This window comes from Salmo salar, unplaced genomic scaffold (genome assembly GCF_905237065.1).
Source record: "Salmo salar unplaced genomic scaffold, Ssal_v3.1, whole genome shotgun sequence".
NCBI classification, from domain to species: Eukaryota; Metazoa; Chordata; class Actinopteri; order Salmoniformes; family Salmonidae; genus Salmo; species Salmo salar.
The window spans coordinates 183,540-200,414 of NW_025548358.1; the positions used below are offsets into that span (position 1 = coordinate 183,540).

At 39.4% G+C, this 16,875-nt stretch overlaps 1 protein-coding gene across 2 annotated transcripts in view; it reads right to left on the minus strand.

Moving 5' to 3' along the window:
• Positions 1-1,675: 1,675 nt before the first annotated feature.
• The window catches only part of LOC123732929 (scavenger receptor cysteine-rich type 1 protein M130), a 137,460-nt gene continuing 122,260 nt past the window's right edge, over positions 1,676-16,875 (minus strand). For both annotated transcript variants that reach the window (XM_045712247.1, XM_045712249.1), the window contains exons 2-8: positions 11,939-11,968; positions 11,399-11,707; positions 10,911-10,940; positions 10,377-10,679; positions 9,644-9,949; positions 9,240-9,518; positions 1,676-2,450 (exon numbers count right to left, since the gene is read on the minus strand). In XM_045712247.1, the coding sequence (XP_045568203.1) occupies positions 2,431-2,450; positions 9,240-9,518; positions 9,644-9,949; positions 10,377-10,679; positions 10,911-10,940; positions 11,399-11,707; positions 11,939-11,968 (1,277 nt within the window). In that variant the 3' untranslated portion in view covers positions 1,676-2,430. The remainder of the gene's footprint in view (positions 2,451-9,239; positions 9,519-9,643; positions 9,950-10,376; positions 10,680-10,910; positions 10,941-11,398; positions 11,708-11,938; positions 11,969-16,875) is intronic.

Consider the following 16,875-nt stretch of genomic DNA (forward strand, 5'->3'; position numbering starts at 1 on the left):
AGATCAGCACTCCTCTGTTATTCATTATGATCTAACAGACTGAACTGGTCCTAGATCAGCACTCCTCTCTTATTCATTATGATCTAACAGACTGAACTGGTCCTAGATCAGCACTCCTCTCTTATTCATTATGATCTACCAGACTAAACTGGTCCTAGATCAGCCCTCCTCTCTTATTCATTATGATCTAACAGACTGAACTGGTCCTAGATCAGCCCTCCTCTCTTATTCATTATGATCTAACAGACTGAACTGGTCCTAGATCAGCCCTCCTCTCTTATTCATTATGATCTAACAGACTGAACTGGTCCTAGATCAGCACTCCTACTCTGAAACTCTTCATGAATACAGAACTAGATATGAATGGATCATAACCTTGATAAAGGACTGTTTTACATCATAGGCCTGGTTCATCAGTGTTAGTTCTCTGCTGCCACCCTGGTCCAGACTGGCTGAACACTGACATCTAGTGGCCATTTAACTGTATGACAGGAAGACAAAATATGTCACAAATGGAACCCTATTTCCATTTAATTGTATTTTATTTAACCTTTATTTAAGTAGGCGAGTCAGTTAAGAACAAAATCTTATTTACAATGACGGCCTACACCGGCCAAACCCGGAAGACGCTGGGCCCATTGTAGTGCACTACTTTTGACCAGGCCTCACAGGGTTCTGGTGGTGCACTATATAGGTCTAGTATATACAGTATATTCCTAACATGTATTCTGTATTCTTTGTTTGTAGTGTTGTAAAAATGGGAGGGTGTGTGTGTGTGTGTAGTGTTGTAACAATGGGAGTGTGTGTGTGTAGTGTTGTAACAATGGCAGAGTGTGTGTGTGTAGTGTTGTAACAATGGGAGTGTGTGTGTGTGTGTGTGTGTGTGTGTAGTGGTGTAACAATGGGAGTGTGTGTGTGTGTGTGTGTGGAGTGTTGTAACAATGGCAGTGTGTGTGTGTGTGTGTAGTGTTGTAACAATGGGAGTGTGTGTGTGTGTGTGTGTAGTGTTGTAACAATGGGAGTGTGTGTGTGTGTGTGTGTAGTGTTGTAACAATGGGAGTGTGTGTGTGTGTGTAGTGTTGTAACAATGGGAGTGTGTGTGTGTATGTGTGTGTGTGTGTGTAGTGTTGTAACAATGTCTGTGTGTGTGTGTGTGTGTGTGTAGTGTTGTATCAATGGGAGTGTGTGTGTGTAGTGTTGTAACAATGGGAGTGTGTGTGTGTGTAGTGTTGTATCAATGGGAGTGTGTGTGTGTGTGTGTGTGTGTAGTGTTGTAACAATGGGTGTGTTTGTGTGTGTAGTGTTGTAACAATGGGTGTGTGTGTGTGTAGTGTTGTAACAATGGCAGTGTGTGTGTGTGTGTGTGTGTAGTGTTGTAACAATGGCAGTGTGTGTGTGTGTAGTGTTGTAACAATGGCAGTGTGTGTGTGTGTGTAGTGTTGTAACAATGGCAGTGTGTGTGTGTGTAGTGTTGTAACAATGGGAGTCATGTCTGTCTGTCTGTCTGTCTGTCTGTCTGTCTGTCTGTCTGTCTGTCGAGAGGTCACTAAGGGTCAAGGTGCTGAGCTGGACCTCTGGGCTGAGCTGATGTCTGGTGTCACTGAGGGAATCATTAATGATCAATAACTCCTTGACCACTGGGAAATAAAAAACTGGAGGGGAAATCACACAAGACTGACAGCCTGGGAGTTTATTAAAAGCATTCAGTTGATTACATGGCAGTTTAGAGAACAACAGGTCTTTATCTGGAACATATCCACACAATCTAATGTATATCAGACCTGCACTAAATACTATACTTTCTCTGTAACACACAGATCATAAGAGAATAGCATCATGTTCTATATACTACTAACATCATAACAATCTGCATCATAATCAATATTACAACATTTATAATCAATAACATCATTATCTATATTCTACTAACAACATCATAACAATAATCTACATCATAATCAATATCATAACATTTATAATCAATAACATCATTATCTATATTCTACTAACAACATAACAATCTACATCATAATCAATAGCATAACATTTATAATCAATAACATCATTATCTATATACTACTAACAACAGAACAATCTACATCATAATCAATAGCATAACATTTATAATCAATAACATCATTATCTATATATTACTGACAACATAACATGGCAGGAACTGCCTACATTATTACGCATATTATTTGTTAATTATGGAAATTAAGATAAGCAGGACATTTTATTTATATATATTTTTTATAGCTGTAGAATAATGCTAATCGATGTGAGGGTGATGGAAATGCTTTTGTCTGCTGATCTGCTTCTGTTCTGTGTGTTTCACAGTGGGGTCTTTTCAAAGGATGGGTCCCAGTCTCTCAGGGGCCCTGGGATCCGGGGGGACGGGGGGGTCTGCCGGTCACTGGGATGACAACCCTACTTGGGATGGGGAGGGGCTTTAGAGGATGGAATAGTGGAGAACAATTGGAGGGTTACTTAGTAGCAATGCAAATATCATGGTACAGCTATATGAACACTCAATCACTATGGTACTTTTTAACAGTGAGTTTACAAACATATTTTGATAAATATAATTGAAAGTTGTGTCTCATTATGGTAAATGGTGAAATAAGTATAGCCAGTTATAATTGTAATGGCTTAGCTGATAATAAGAAAAGACGATCTGTATTTACCTGGTTGAAAGAGAAGGAATATAACATCTATTATTTACAGGAAACTCATTCAACCGTTTAAGATGAAGTTGCGTGGGAAAAGGACTGGGGGGGTGAAATATATTTCTCCCATAGGCAAAGAAATTCCAAAGAGGTGATATTAATTTACAGTCATTTTGGTAGATGGATGAAGGTAGATGGATCATTTTTTATATGTTATTGGGACATAAACAACAGGGCTTATTACAGTTTTCTCAGTCGCTTTGGTGCATTTCTTAGATCAAAAGTGCCATTCTTGATACTACTTGTACAAATTCCAAATCATCTAGTCACTTGTGCACATCATTAAAGCAATTTCTTATTCCTTTGAACAAATTGCAATTGCTTTTGTACATATTGCAATTGATAATGTACAAGTGTCAGCTTTTTTCCACATTTTCAATTACTCATGTCATGTTGATCAAAATATAGTAGATGGTTCTCTGTTGAATAGTCTTACCCCTCAAAACATCTAGGCATTAGTTCCTTGCATAAGCCATTACATGCACAATTGTTGAACTATTTGTCATAAACTGTCAAGCATAGTTTTACACATTTCTATTAGACCTTTTGTACAAAAACGTGAATTGATGAATGGTGCAGGTGAAATTGACCCTCACTCATGAAGGAATGTAAAGTGTTAGTTCAACCAACAATCAACCAGTTGTCTAAATTGCTCAAAGGTGCATCTCATGAAGAATCAATTGGCAAGCATATATAGACAGACCACAACACAGAGTTGCAATTTTCCAATAATGGATGGACCAGGAAACGAACAGGGTCAACAGCCAAGCAAACAATGCCATGAGACTCAGGGAAATACAAAGGACCATTATAGAAGACAACGATGTCTTTGAAAACATCCATACGGTTAGCATCTCAACCATCGACCGGGTGCTGCATAGAAACCAGACGAGTATGAAACAGCTGTACCGTGTACCATTCCAAAGGAATGAGGACAGAGTTAAGGAGCTACGGTACCAGTATGTACAGGTAAAACATATATCTATGTAACTACTTTACAGCAACATTTTATAGTGATACATAGTACAGTAAGCATAAACTGCACACATTTCCATTGCTGTGGAAGGAACATGCAATATATGTACATTTTATGTCACTCTTCCTTACCAAAACAAATTCAACTGTGTGTTCTGGGATATAGCGTATAATGGAGTTGGAATCAAGTGAACCCTCTCACAACTTTGTCTACGTGGATGAGGCTGGCTTCAACCTGACCAGATGCAGAAGGCGGGGTCGGAATATCATCGGTAACAGAGCTACTGTGGATTTGCCAGGCCAACGGAGAGGAAATATCACCATGTGTGCTGCTATTTCGGAGCATGGTGTCCTAACCCATATCCCCCTTATAGGGCCATACAACACCCAGCATCTACTCAACTTTTTAGAGACTCTCTACAGGGCTCTCATCCCTGATGATGAGAGGGGTCTGTTTAGACAGGATTTGCCAAAGTATGTGGTCATTTGTGATAATGTGAGTTTCCATCGATCAAACATCATAAGGCAATGGTTTGTGACCCACCCGAGGACGCTCATAGAATTCCTCCCACCTTATTCACCATTCCTTAACCCAATTGAGGAGTTCTTTTCAGCATAGAGGTGGAAGGTGTACGATCGTCAGCCACACACACAGATGACCCTGCTGGCTGCAATGGATGCAGCATGTGAGGACATCACAGTAGACGCCTGCAGAGGATGGATAAGGCATTCCAAAAGATTCTTTCCACGTTGCATTGGAAGGTAAAATATCCGGTGTGATGTGGATGAGAATATGTGGGCCGACAGACAGGAACGTCTGGATGTGTAGAGACAGCACTAGAACAGCGCTGCGGGCAAAGTGTTTCTTTCTAATTTCGTTTTTTTTCCCTTTGTGCCCCTTGGGTTGTCCAGTCTCTTTCAATCAATAACCCACATACAGTAATATGTAAATAGTACGGTTGAAATTGATATATGCCATAGAAGTGCAGCCTTGTGCATTTTCAATACAGTAACTGTCATCCAAACTGTAGCCTAAGTTTACATCAGGTAATACTGTCAAAGTACACAGTTCCATTGACAACATGCCTAAACATTTTGACGACCTTGTTCGTGAACAATGACTCAATGACTTATCATTCTGATGACACTGACATGATCATTGGCATGAATATTTACTTTTGAGAGATGTACTAAGGATTTTTAGTGACTGACTAGCTTTAGAAACACATCTATTGTATATTGCAGTTTGTACAAATTGTTCTGAGAAATGCACTTATTATTTTGCACATGTTAGGGATGATGTGAAAAATGCACCAAAGCGACTGAGAAACTGTAACCTATATAGTCCAAATAATGATGATCCAGGCTTCTTTGAAAATATATAGAATCATTTATCAACCGTACAAGCAACACAAGACTCTATTATTATGGTGTCAGATTATAATCCGGTTTTAAATATCTCTATGGAACGTTAAGGAAATCACACTGCAAACTATCACACTCATTCACTAAAGGAAATCACACTGCAAACTATCACCCTCATTCACTAAAGGAAATCACACTGCAAACTATTACCCTCATTCACTAAAGGAAATCACACTACAAACTATCACCCTCATTCACTAAAGGAAATCACACTGCAAACTATCACACTCATTCACTAAAGGAAATCACACTGCAAACTATCACCCTCATTCACTAAAGGAAATCACACTGCAAACTATTACCCTCATTCACTAAAGGAAATCACACTACAAACTATCACCCTCATTCAGTAAAGGAAATCACACTGCAAACTATCACACTCATTCACTAAAGGAAATCACACTGCAAACTATCACCCTCATTCACTAAAGGAAATCACACTACAAACTATCACCCTCATTCACTAAAGGAAATCACACTACAAACTATCACCCTCATTCACTAAAGGAAATCACACTACAAACTATCACCCTCATTCACTAAAGGAAATCACACTACAAACTATCACCCTCATTCACTAAAGGAAATCACACTACAAACTATCACCCTCATTCACTAAAGGAAATCACACTACAAACTATATATTGGAACTAGAGGATATATGGAGGTTTAATATCCTGACCTAGTGAGATATACATGGAGGAGGTTTAATATCCTGACCTAGTGAGATATACATGGAGGAGGTTTAATATCCTGACCTAGTGAGATACACATGGAGGAGGTTTAATATCCTGACCTAGTGAGATATACATGGAGGAGGTTTAATATCCTGACCTAGTGAGATATACATGGAGGAGGTTTAATATCCTGACCTAGTGAGATATACATGGAGGAGGTTTAATATCCTGACCTAGTGAGATATACATGGAGGAGGTTTAATATCCTGACCTAGTGAGATATACATGGAGGTTTATTATCCTGACCTAGTGAGATATACATGGAGGAGGTTTAATATCCTGACCTAGTGAGATATACATGGAGGAGGTTTAATATCCTGACCTAGTGAGATATACATGGAGGAGGTTTAATATCCTGACCTAGTGAGATATACATGGAGGTTTATTATCCTGACCTAGTGAGATATACATGGAGGAGGTTTAATATCCTGACCTAGTGAGATATACATGGAGGAGGTTTAATATCCTGACCTAGTGAGATATACACGGAGGAGGTTTAATATCCTGACCTAGTAAGATATACATGGAGGAAGTTTAATACCCTGACCTAGTGAGATATACATGGAGGAGGTTTAATATCCTGACCTAGTGAGATATACATGGAGGAGGTTTAATATCCTGCCCTAGTGAGATACACATGGAGGAGGTTTAATATCCTGACCTAGTGAGATATACATGGAGGAGACTTAATCAAGCTAGTCGTCTTTACTACTTTCTTATGTCGTTCTCTCTGGCACCAAAAGATAAAATAGTGTTGATAGGGGACATATATTGGCATATATATTACTCTTACAGAATTTCCACGTGGGTGAGGATATTGGAAATTTTATCAAAGCCTATTGGATGATAACTTGTTTTTAACTAGAACAGAATCATTTATAACCTACTTTTTCAGACATAACATAGGTACAGCAGATCCCCTTATTGTATGGGACACTTTTAAATGTGCCTTCAGAGGCAATGCAATTCAGTAATCTCTAAAACAAAAGCAATTTAGGTCAAAATAGTCCATATTAACAAAGAAAATGGCAGGACTAACAGTACAGTTAGGTAGCAATAAGAACTGTCCCGTAGAGGCTCAGAGTAAGTTAAGAGGAAAAACAAAAAGAAATGGAGGAACTTATTCAAGAAAGATCCAGTGTAACATATTATAAAAAGCTTCACCATAGAATCCTACCAAAAATAATTTAATGAAGGCCAAAGTACAGAGGAGGAACTTCTTGATACATATAAAGCCTTTAAGTCCAGGAAAACTCCAGGGCTGGAGGCCATACCAGTGGAGGTTATAACAAACCTTTTTAGATCTACTCAGAGGACCGTTATTAGCATGTTTTAACCACTCCTATATAAATGGTAGATTATCAGACACGCAACAAGAAGGTCTGATTTCATTATTACTGAAACAGGATCCAAGTGGTAAATATAAAGATCCAGTCCATTTAAAAAATTGGAGGCCTCTTACACTTCAGTGCTGTGATGGAAAAAGATTCTAGCAAAATGTGTAGCGCAGAGAATTAAAAAGGTTTTGTCGGATATTATTCATCCTAATCAGACAGGTTTTTTTCATGGACGATACATTGGAGATAATATAAGACAAGTACTGGAAACAATAGAAAGCTATGAAGAATCTGGGAAACCAGGCCTGGGATTCATAGCTGACTTTGAAAAGGCTTTTGATAAAGTACGACTGGAATTTATATATAAATGCCTGGAATATTTACATTTTGGAGAATACTTATACAACAGGTTAAAGTTATGTATGGTAACCCTAGGTGTAAAATAGTAAATAATGGCTACTTCTCAGAAAGTATTATTAAACTGTCAGGAGGAGTAAAACAAGGTTGTCCAATATCGGCAAATCTATTTATTGTGGCCATCAAAATGTTAGCTATTAAAACCAGATCCAATAAAAATATCAAGGGGTTAGAAATCCAGGGCTTAAAAACAAAGGTGTCATTGTACACAGATGATTCATGTTCCTTTAAATCCACATTTTGGATCCCTCCACATCATCATAGAGGATCTAGATACTTTTTATAACCTCTCTGGATTACAACCAAATGATGATAAGAATACAACTTTTACATTACCGTGTAGTTTACCAATAAAATGGTCTGAGGGTGATGTTGACATACTCGGTATACATATCCAGAAAGAAACAAATGAACTCACTCTAATACATTTTAATAGATATTTAGCAAAAATAGATAAGATCTTGCTACCATGGAAAGGAAACGACCTGTATATTTGTGGAAAAATCACCCTGATTAACTCTTTAGTCATATCCCAGTTTACCCTGATGAACTCTTCAGTCATATCCCAGTTTACCCTGATTAACTCTTTAGTCATATCCCAGTTTACCCTGATTAACTCTTTAGTCATATCCCAGTTTACCCTGATTAACTCATTAGTCATATCCCAGTTTACCTATTTGCTTATGGTCTTGCCTACACGTGGCGACCTGTTTTTTAAATTAAATGAGAAAATAATATTCCATTTGATTTGTAATGGCAAGCCAGACAAAATTTAACAAGCCTATTTATATAATGAATATGAATTCAGAGGGCAGAAATGATTAACTATTAAAGCGTTAGACCTCTCACTAAAGGCTTCAGTCATACAAAAGTTATATTCAAATCCGTACTGGTTCTCTAGCAGATTAGTGAGAATGTCTCACCCCAGGTTCAGTTACCTGTGACGGTGAGAGGAACTCACTCTCAGAGGAGAAGTTATGAGGGAACATAAAACGTAGCTACTTATCTACTTGCCTCATTTACTGTAGATATGACAATAACATGACATGTAACAGTGGTATTGAGTAGAGACGTTCACTGAGATAACACTCAAATACAAAAGCATTCTGGGATATTTAAGTTGTATTTGATTCCTATTTGACTGAGTGATCTATTTTGCAAAGCAGACTGAAAAGCTAAACAGTCATTATGAGAGGTGCAGAGGAAGTTGTATGAATGAAGGAAATCAGTTCAATATAATTATAATATCTTGATATTTCCTGAGCAGATCCCTGTGAGTCCAGGAAGGAGATATAATACAAGGCCAAAAGAATGTGGGTATCTGTAGTGAGTTTTTCAAAAGAGGACACATGATTCTTACGCTCTACGCGCTTCAGCACTTGCTGGTTCTGTTCCATGTGCTTGTGTGGCCTTCCATTTTGCGGCTGAATCGCTGTTCCTCCTCGATGCGCCACGTTGAAAGTCACTGAGCTCTTCAGTAAGGCCATTCTACTGCCAATCTATGGAGATTGTACCGCTGTGTGCTTGATTTAATATACCTGTCAGCAACAGCTGTGCTGAAATAGCCAAATCCACCACTGCCCACATACTTTTGGCCATGTAGTGTACCTTGTAATTACCTGAGCAGATCACTGTGAATCCAGAAAGGCGACCAGACGTTCTGGAACACTCCCTCAGCGCAGACTCTGACCCATAACAGGAAACTCCATACACTCCAGTGGTGTTTCCAGGTAGAACTGAAACAGTGGAGCCACAACCCAGCTGTCTACACACTACTGCAGCTACATCCTCCTGGTCCCAGTCTTCAGCTCCCACAATCTTCCACTCTCCCTGGTCGTACCGCTCCACTCCACCAGCATAGCGACTGCCTCCTCCCACCAGCCTCACATCATCAGGCTCTGAGAAAAGAAAAGAGAGAGACAGTAATCTTACTATTTTCTCACTAAAACACACCTATATTGTCTCTCATATTCTTCACTCCAGGTGAGAAACAAAGTTGATTGAGAGAAAAACTGTTTCTTACCTGAGCAGGTGAGTCCAACAGCATTACCAGGTAGACAGGTGTTGTTTTCTCTGTCTGAGGTGTCACAGTCCAGGAGAAGGGACTCTTTGCCTTTACACTGGAACTCTTTATCCCAGGTCTGACCCTTACCTTCTCCATAGAGCCCCCCCTGTAGAGCTGCAGGAGCCCCACAGCCAAGCTCCCCACAGACTACCTCTGCATCTCGCCAGTCAAAGTCAGCTTCACACACTGAGGCCCAGGACTGATTGGACTTCACCTCCACTCTCCCAGAGCAGAGACCAGCTCCACCCACAAGCCGCACAGACTCTGGAGAAAAAGAGTTGGTTGAACATTCAATCAGTTTTGTTGATGACACTGTCAAGGACAAACACAAATATGTTGGATAAAATATTGTAGTTTGCTATGTTTGATACTGTAAGAGGTAGAAATGGGTTCTTAGTCACTCAGGATAGGGTTGGGAATAATGCAGGCAGGAGACAGGAATAAGTTCACTTCACTTTATAGAAAATAAACAGCTGGACATCCATCAGGCAGCTTCACTTCAGTACCATCTGAACTACAATGATCTGCCCATGAACATCTCCCATAAACCAATATGACAAACACAAATATAATGTTTAAATACATCTGACATCTCTCCCTCTATTTAAATGAAATAAAAACACATAAAACATGATACATGGTAATATTGTATAATGTATAAATAAATCTCTCAATATGACCAGTCTCTTACCTGAACAGGTCACATGATGATAATATCCACCATTACAGTTTTTACTTCCTTCATTTTTGTAACATTGTCCAATAGACTCATCTCCATATAAACTGCAGCTGACATATATTGTTCTTCCATCTTCGACCAGAGGTCCTCTAGATACATCTACAAAATTCCCACAGTCCAGCTCTCTACACACAACCTTAGCCTCTTTCATGCCCCACCACCCAGGACATAGACCGAACCACTCTCCTCTGGAGAAGACTTCCACTGTCCCAGAACAGGAAGTGGTCCCATTCACCAGTCTGACTGAGTCTTCAGCTGTAAACAGCAGAGAGGAAAACACAGTGGTGAGGACAGATGATGACAGTGATTCTGTTATTCTAACAGCAGTAGTGCTTTGTGGTTGACAAGTATTAGTAGTTCCATACAACACTACTTGTGATTGGGGTTTAGAATGGTTTGTATGGAAACATGAATCTCTCCATGTGGGATAATAAAGTTGACTAATATTGAACTGCTATAACCACTGTAGATTTATACTCTACCTACCTGGTGGACTGACGCTTTGAGCCTGGAGATCTGAGGAGAAAGAGAGAGAAAGAGACAGAGAGATAGAGAGAAACAAAGGAGAAAGGAATGAGTCAGAGGAAGAGAGAGACAGAGGTTAAATGAACATCAACATGACCTTTCATGATGTGATGGAGAAGACAGGCTTATCGTTGGTATGGTGCAACAACACCCATGTGTAAACACATTCCCCTTCCAACTCTTTGCAGATTAGTTTATTTTTAATTAATACATTTGGTTTTGTCTGTTTTTTTTTTTCTTAATTTCAGAGGTCAGGGTCAAGCTGAGCTGAGCTGAACCAAAAGTGGAAGAGTGGAAAAGGTTACTGGTTATGATGACATCCCTGATGAGAAGTCAGATATTCAGTTAACTGCATGTTAGTCTGTCAGCCCACTCTCTTTTGAAAAGGATAAAACATTCTACATGCAAAATAATGTACAAATGTTTCTTGAATAATACATGTCTCTTACCTGAACAGATCACATAATGATAATTTCTACCATCACAGTAACCAGGTCCTCCTTCTCTGAAGCCACACTCTGTAATAGTAGACTCATGTCCCCTGCAACTCTTTATGGAGACTCCTCGTCTTCCGTCTTCAACCAGACCTCCTGTAGATACAGCTACAGCATCCCCACAGTGCAGCTCTCTACACACAACCATAACATCTCTCATGCTCCACCACCCAGTACATACACCTGACCACTCTCCTCTGTAGAAGACTTCCACTGTCCCAGAACAGGAAGTGGTCCCATTCACCAGTCTGACTGAGAGTTCAGCTGTAAACAGCAGAGAGGAAAACACAGTGGTGAGGACAGATGATGACAGTGATTCTGTTATTCTAACAGCAGTAGTGCTTTGTGGTTGACAAGTATTAGTAGTTCCATAAAACAGTACTTGTTATTGGGGTTTAGAATGGTTTGTATGGAAACATGAATTTTTCCATGTGGGATAATAAAGTTGACTAATATTGAACTGCTATAATCCCGGTAAATTTATACTCTACCTACCTGGTGGACTGACGCTTTGAGCCTGGAGATCTGAGGAGAAAGAGAGAGAAAGAGGAGAAAGAGAGAGAAAGAGACAGAGAGATAGAGAGAAACAAAGGAGAAAGGGATGAGTCAGAGGAAGAGAGAGACAGAGGTTAAATGAACATCAACATGACCTTTCATGATGTGATGGAGGAGACAGGCTTATCGTTGGTATGGTGCAACAACACCCATGTGTACACACATTCCCGTTCCATGGAAAGGTGAACCTCTCTTTGCAGATTGGTTTATATATCATTTAATACATTTGATTTCGTCTGTTTTTCAATCATTAGTTTCAGAGGTCAGGGTCAAGCTGAGCCGAACCAAGAGTGGAAAAGGTTACAGGTTATGATGACATCACTGGTGAGAAGTCAGTTCTGAAAAGATATTCAGATCACAGCATGTTAGTCTGTCAGCACTCTCTCTGTTAACATCTCCCTCTCTCTCCTCCCCTTCTCTCTCACTCTTCTTCCCTCTTCTTCTGTGTCCCATAGCCACTTGAAGTTGTTTGGGTGTGTATAAATACATCTAAACCTAGGGTATGGCTAAATGGGGTGTGTAGAAATACAGCTAAACCTAGGGTATGGCTAAATGGGGTGTGTAGAAATACAGCTAAACCTAGGGTATGGCTAAATGGGGTGTGTAGAAATACAGCTAAACCTAGGGTATGGCTAAATGGGGTGTGTATAAATACAGCTAAACCTAGGGTATGGCTAAATGGGGTGTGTAGATATACAGCTAAACCTAGGGTATGGCTAAATGGAGTGTGTAGAAATACAGCTAAACCTAGGGTATGGCTAAATGGGGTGTGTATAAATACAGATAAACCTAGGGTATGGCTAAATGGGGTGTGTATAAATACAGCTAAACCTAGGGTATGGCTAAATGGGGTGTGTATAAATACAGCTAAACCTAGGGTATGGCTAAATGGGGTGTGTAGAAATACAGCTAAACCTAGGGTATGGCTAAATGGGGTGTGTAGAAATACTGCTCAACCTAGGGTATTGCTAAATGGGGTGTGTAGAAATTCCCACACCAGATAATTTACTGTACTTAAAAACTCTACAATACTATTTGGAGAAATGCAAAATTAACAAAAATGCCCCCAGACATTATCACTGCAATATTAGGTTTATATTAGGTTTAAAGGTCTGTGGAATGGAGTGTAGAATGTACTACTCAACCTCATCATATATAGGCTACATTGACACATTTAGTCTACTGTTGGAACAGTACAATGAAATAGATGTATAATACACACTTCAAAGGCCGACTTCAAATACCCACATCAATGTGAAAGACACCGGAGCATAAAACAGCTGAATGTGAATGTAAACTATGCCAGATAAATCCTGTATATGTATTGAAATAAAAGGCATCAAAATAATTAATTAGGCCATCAATCGACAAGGACGCATAACGACAAACTGACTCAACCTAAGAATAAAGATAGTCATGAAATACAAGATGAAAATCTACACCAATCATTCCTTTACTTGATATTGTTAAATAATGCTAGTATGTGAGAACAATACTTTTTGTAAACAAATTTTTCATTTTGGCGTTATAAGGTTGGTAGCAAGATGGAAAATCGTTGAGGAAATCTGTTGCAGCTCAAGTCGACTACAAAATCCACAATGCAATGCTCTCTGTATGGGCTGGCTGGCTGGTAGCTAAACGTATCTACACACAATAATACCAAAGACAATATCAGCATGTGAAGTAGCTAACTAGCTGTTAAATCACCTAAACGAACTGCACTATCAATTTAGGAGTCCACAATCTCACCATATTCAACCTACAGATTGATGTGCCTCACAGAGTGGATTCTAACATTCGCAACTGCAGATATAGTTTTGAGGAGATGGGAAACGGTGCCTGTAAAACATCCATGGGCCGCATTGTGCATTCTGGGTGATTCTGGGACAAGGAGAGCACTCTTTCAAGGATTGAATGGGAGTCTATTGGGCACTAGCTCAAACACCCAACATTAGCATGAATGGTCAACAAGAACAGACGCCTCACAAGTCATCAACTGGCAGCTTCATGAAATAGTACCCACAAAACACCAGTCTCAACGTCAACAGTGAAAAGGCGACTCAAGGATGATGGCCTTCTGGGCAGAGTTTCTCTGTCCAGTGTCTGTGTTCTTTTGCCCATCTTAATCTTTTCTTTTAATTGGCCAGTCTGAGGTATGTATTTTTCTTTGCAACTCTGCCTAGATGGCCAGCATCCCGGAGTCGCCTCTTCACTGTTGACGTTGAGACTGGTGTTTTGGGGGTACTATTTAATGAAGCTGTCAGTTGAGGACTTGTGAGGTGTCTGTTTCTCAAACTAGACACTCTAATGTACTTGTCCTCTTGCTCGGTTGTGCACCGGGGCCTCCCACTCCTCTATCGGTTCTGGATAGAGACAGTTTGCGCTGTTCTGTGAAGGGAGTAGTACACAGCGTTGTACGAGATCTTCAGTTTCTTGGCAATTTCTCGCATGGAATAGCCTTCATTTCTCAGAACAAGAATAGACTGATGAGTTTCAGAAGAAAGTTCTTTGTTTTTTGCCATTTTGAGCCTGTAATCGAACCCACAAATGCTGACGCTCCAGATACTCAACAAGTCTAAAGATGGCCAGTTTTATTGCTTCTTTAATCAGAACAACAGTTTTCAACTGTGCTAACTTAACTTGTTATGGATAGGAGGCCGTATTTTCACGGCCGGATAAAAAACGTACCCGATTTAACCTGTTGGGGCTAGGGGGCAGTATTTGCACGGCCGGATAAAAAACGTACCCGATTTAATCTGGTTACTACTCCTGCCCAGTAACTAGAATATGCATATAATTATTGGCTTTGGATAGAAAGCACCCTAAAGTTTCTAAAACTGTTTGAATGGTGTCTGTGAGTATAACAGAACTCATTTGGCAGGCCAAAACCTGAGAAGATTCCTTACAGGAAGTGGCCTGTCTGACAATTTCTTTCCCTCCTTGATCATCTCTAACAAATACAGGGGATCTCTGGCATGACGTGACACTTCCTACGGCTCCCATGGGCTCTCAGAAGGCGTGAAAAAGCTGAACGATGTAATTCCATCCCCAGGCTGAAACACATTAGCGCGTTTGGCAAGTGCTCTATCAGAGGGCCATTAGACTGAGGCTCGTGCATGAGGGGATAGCATGCTTTTACTTTCACTCTCTTTGTACTAAAAACGATTTCCCGGTCAGAATATTATCGCTTTTTTACGAGAAAAATGGCATAAAAATTGATTTTAAACAGCGGTTGACATGCTTCGAAGTACGGTAATGGAATATTTAGAATTTTTTTGTCGCGAAATGCGCCATGCTCGTCACCCTTATTTACCCTTTCGGATAGTGTCTTGAACGCATCGAACAAAACGCCGCTATTTGGATATAACAATGGATTATTTGGGACCAAACCAACATTTGTTATTGAAGTAGAAGTCCTGGGAGTGCATTCTGACGAAGAACAGCAAAGGTAATAACATTTTTCTTATAGTAAATCTGACTTTGGTGAGTGCTAAACTTGCTGGGTGTCTAAATAGCTAGCCCTGTGATGCTGGGCTATCTACTGAGAATATTGCAAAATGTGCTTTCACCGAAAAGCTATTTTAAAATCGGACATATCGAGTGCATAGAGGAGTTCTGTATCTATAATTCTTAAAATAATTGTTATGTTTTTGTGAACGTTTATCATGAGTAATTTAGTAAATTCACCGGCAGTGTTCGGTGGGAATGCTAGTCACATGCTAGTCACATGCTAATGTAAAAGCTGGTTTTTGATATAAATATGAACTTGATTGAACAAAACATGCATTTATTGTATAACATAATGTCCTAGGGTTGTCATCTGATGAAGATCATCAAAGGTTAGTGCTGCATTTAGCTGTGGTTTGGGTTTATGTGACATTATATGCTAGCTTGAAAAATGGGTGTCTGATTATTATTATTATTATTATTATTATTTGAAGTTTTGCATTTTTGAGGTATTTGAATATCGCGCCACGGGATTACACTGGCTGTTGAGCCCATAGAGGGTAATATCCGAAAACTCCCATAGAGGTTAAAATCCGAAAACTTCAATTTTTCAAACATATGACTATTTTACACCATTTTAAAGACAAGACTCTCGTTAATCTAACCACACTGTCCGATTTCAAAAAGGCTTTACAACAAAAGCAAAACATTAGATTATGTCAGCAGAGTACCCAGCCAGAAATAATCAGACACCCATTTTTCAAGCTAGCATATAATGTCACATCAACCCAAACCACAGCTAAATGCAGCACTAACCTTTGATGATCTTCATTAGATGACAATCCTAGGACATTATGTTATACAATACATGCATGTTTTGTTCAATCAAGTTCATATTTATATCAAAAACCATCTTTTTACATTAGCATGTGACGTTCAGAACTAGCATACCCACCGCAAACTTCCGGTGAATTTACTAAATTACTCACGATAAACGTTCACAAAAAACATAATTATTTTAAGAATTATAGATACAGAACTCCTTTATGCAATCGCTATGTCCGATTTTAAAATAGCTTTTCGGTGAAAGCACATTTTGCAATATTCTGAGTAGATAGCCCAGCCATCACGGGCTAGCTATTTAGACTCCCACCAAGTTTAGCCCTCACCAAAGTCAGATTTACTATAAGAAAAATTGGATTACCTTTGTTGTTCTTCGTCAGAATGCATTCCCAGGACTTCTACTTCAATAACAAATGTTGGTTTGGTTCAAAATAATCCATAGTTATGTTCAAATATCCTCTGTTTTGTTCGTGCGTTCAAGACACTATCCGAAGGGTAAAGAAGGGTGACGCGCCCGACGCGTTTCGTGACAAAAAAATTCTAAATATTCCATTACCGTACTTCGAAGCATGTCAACCGCTGTTTAA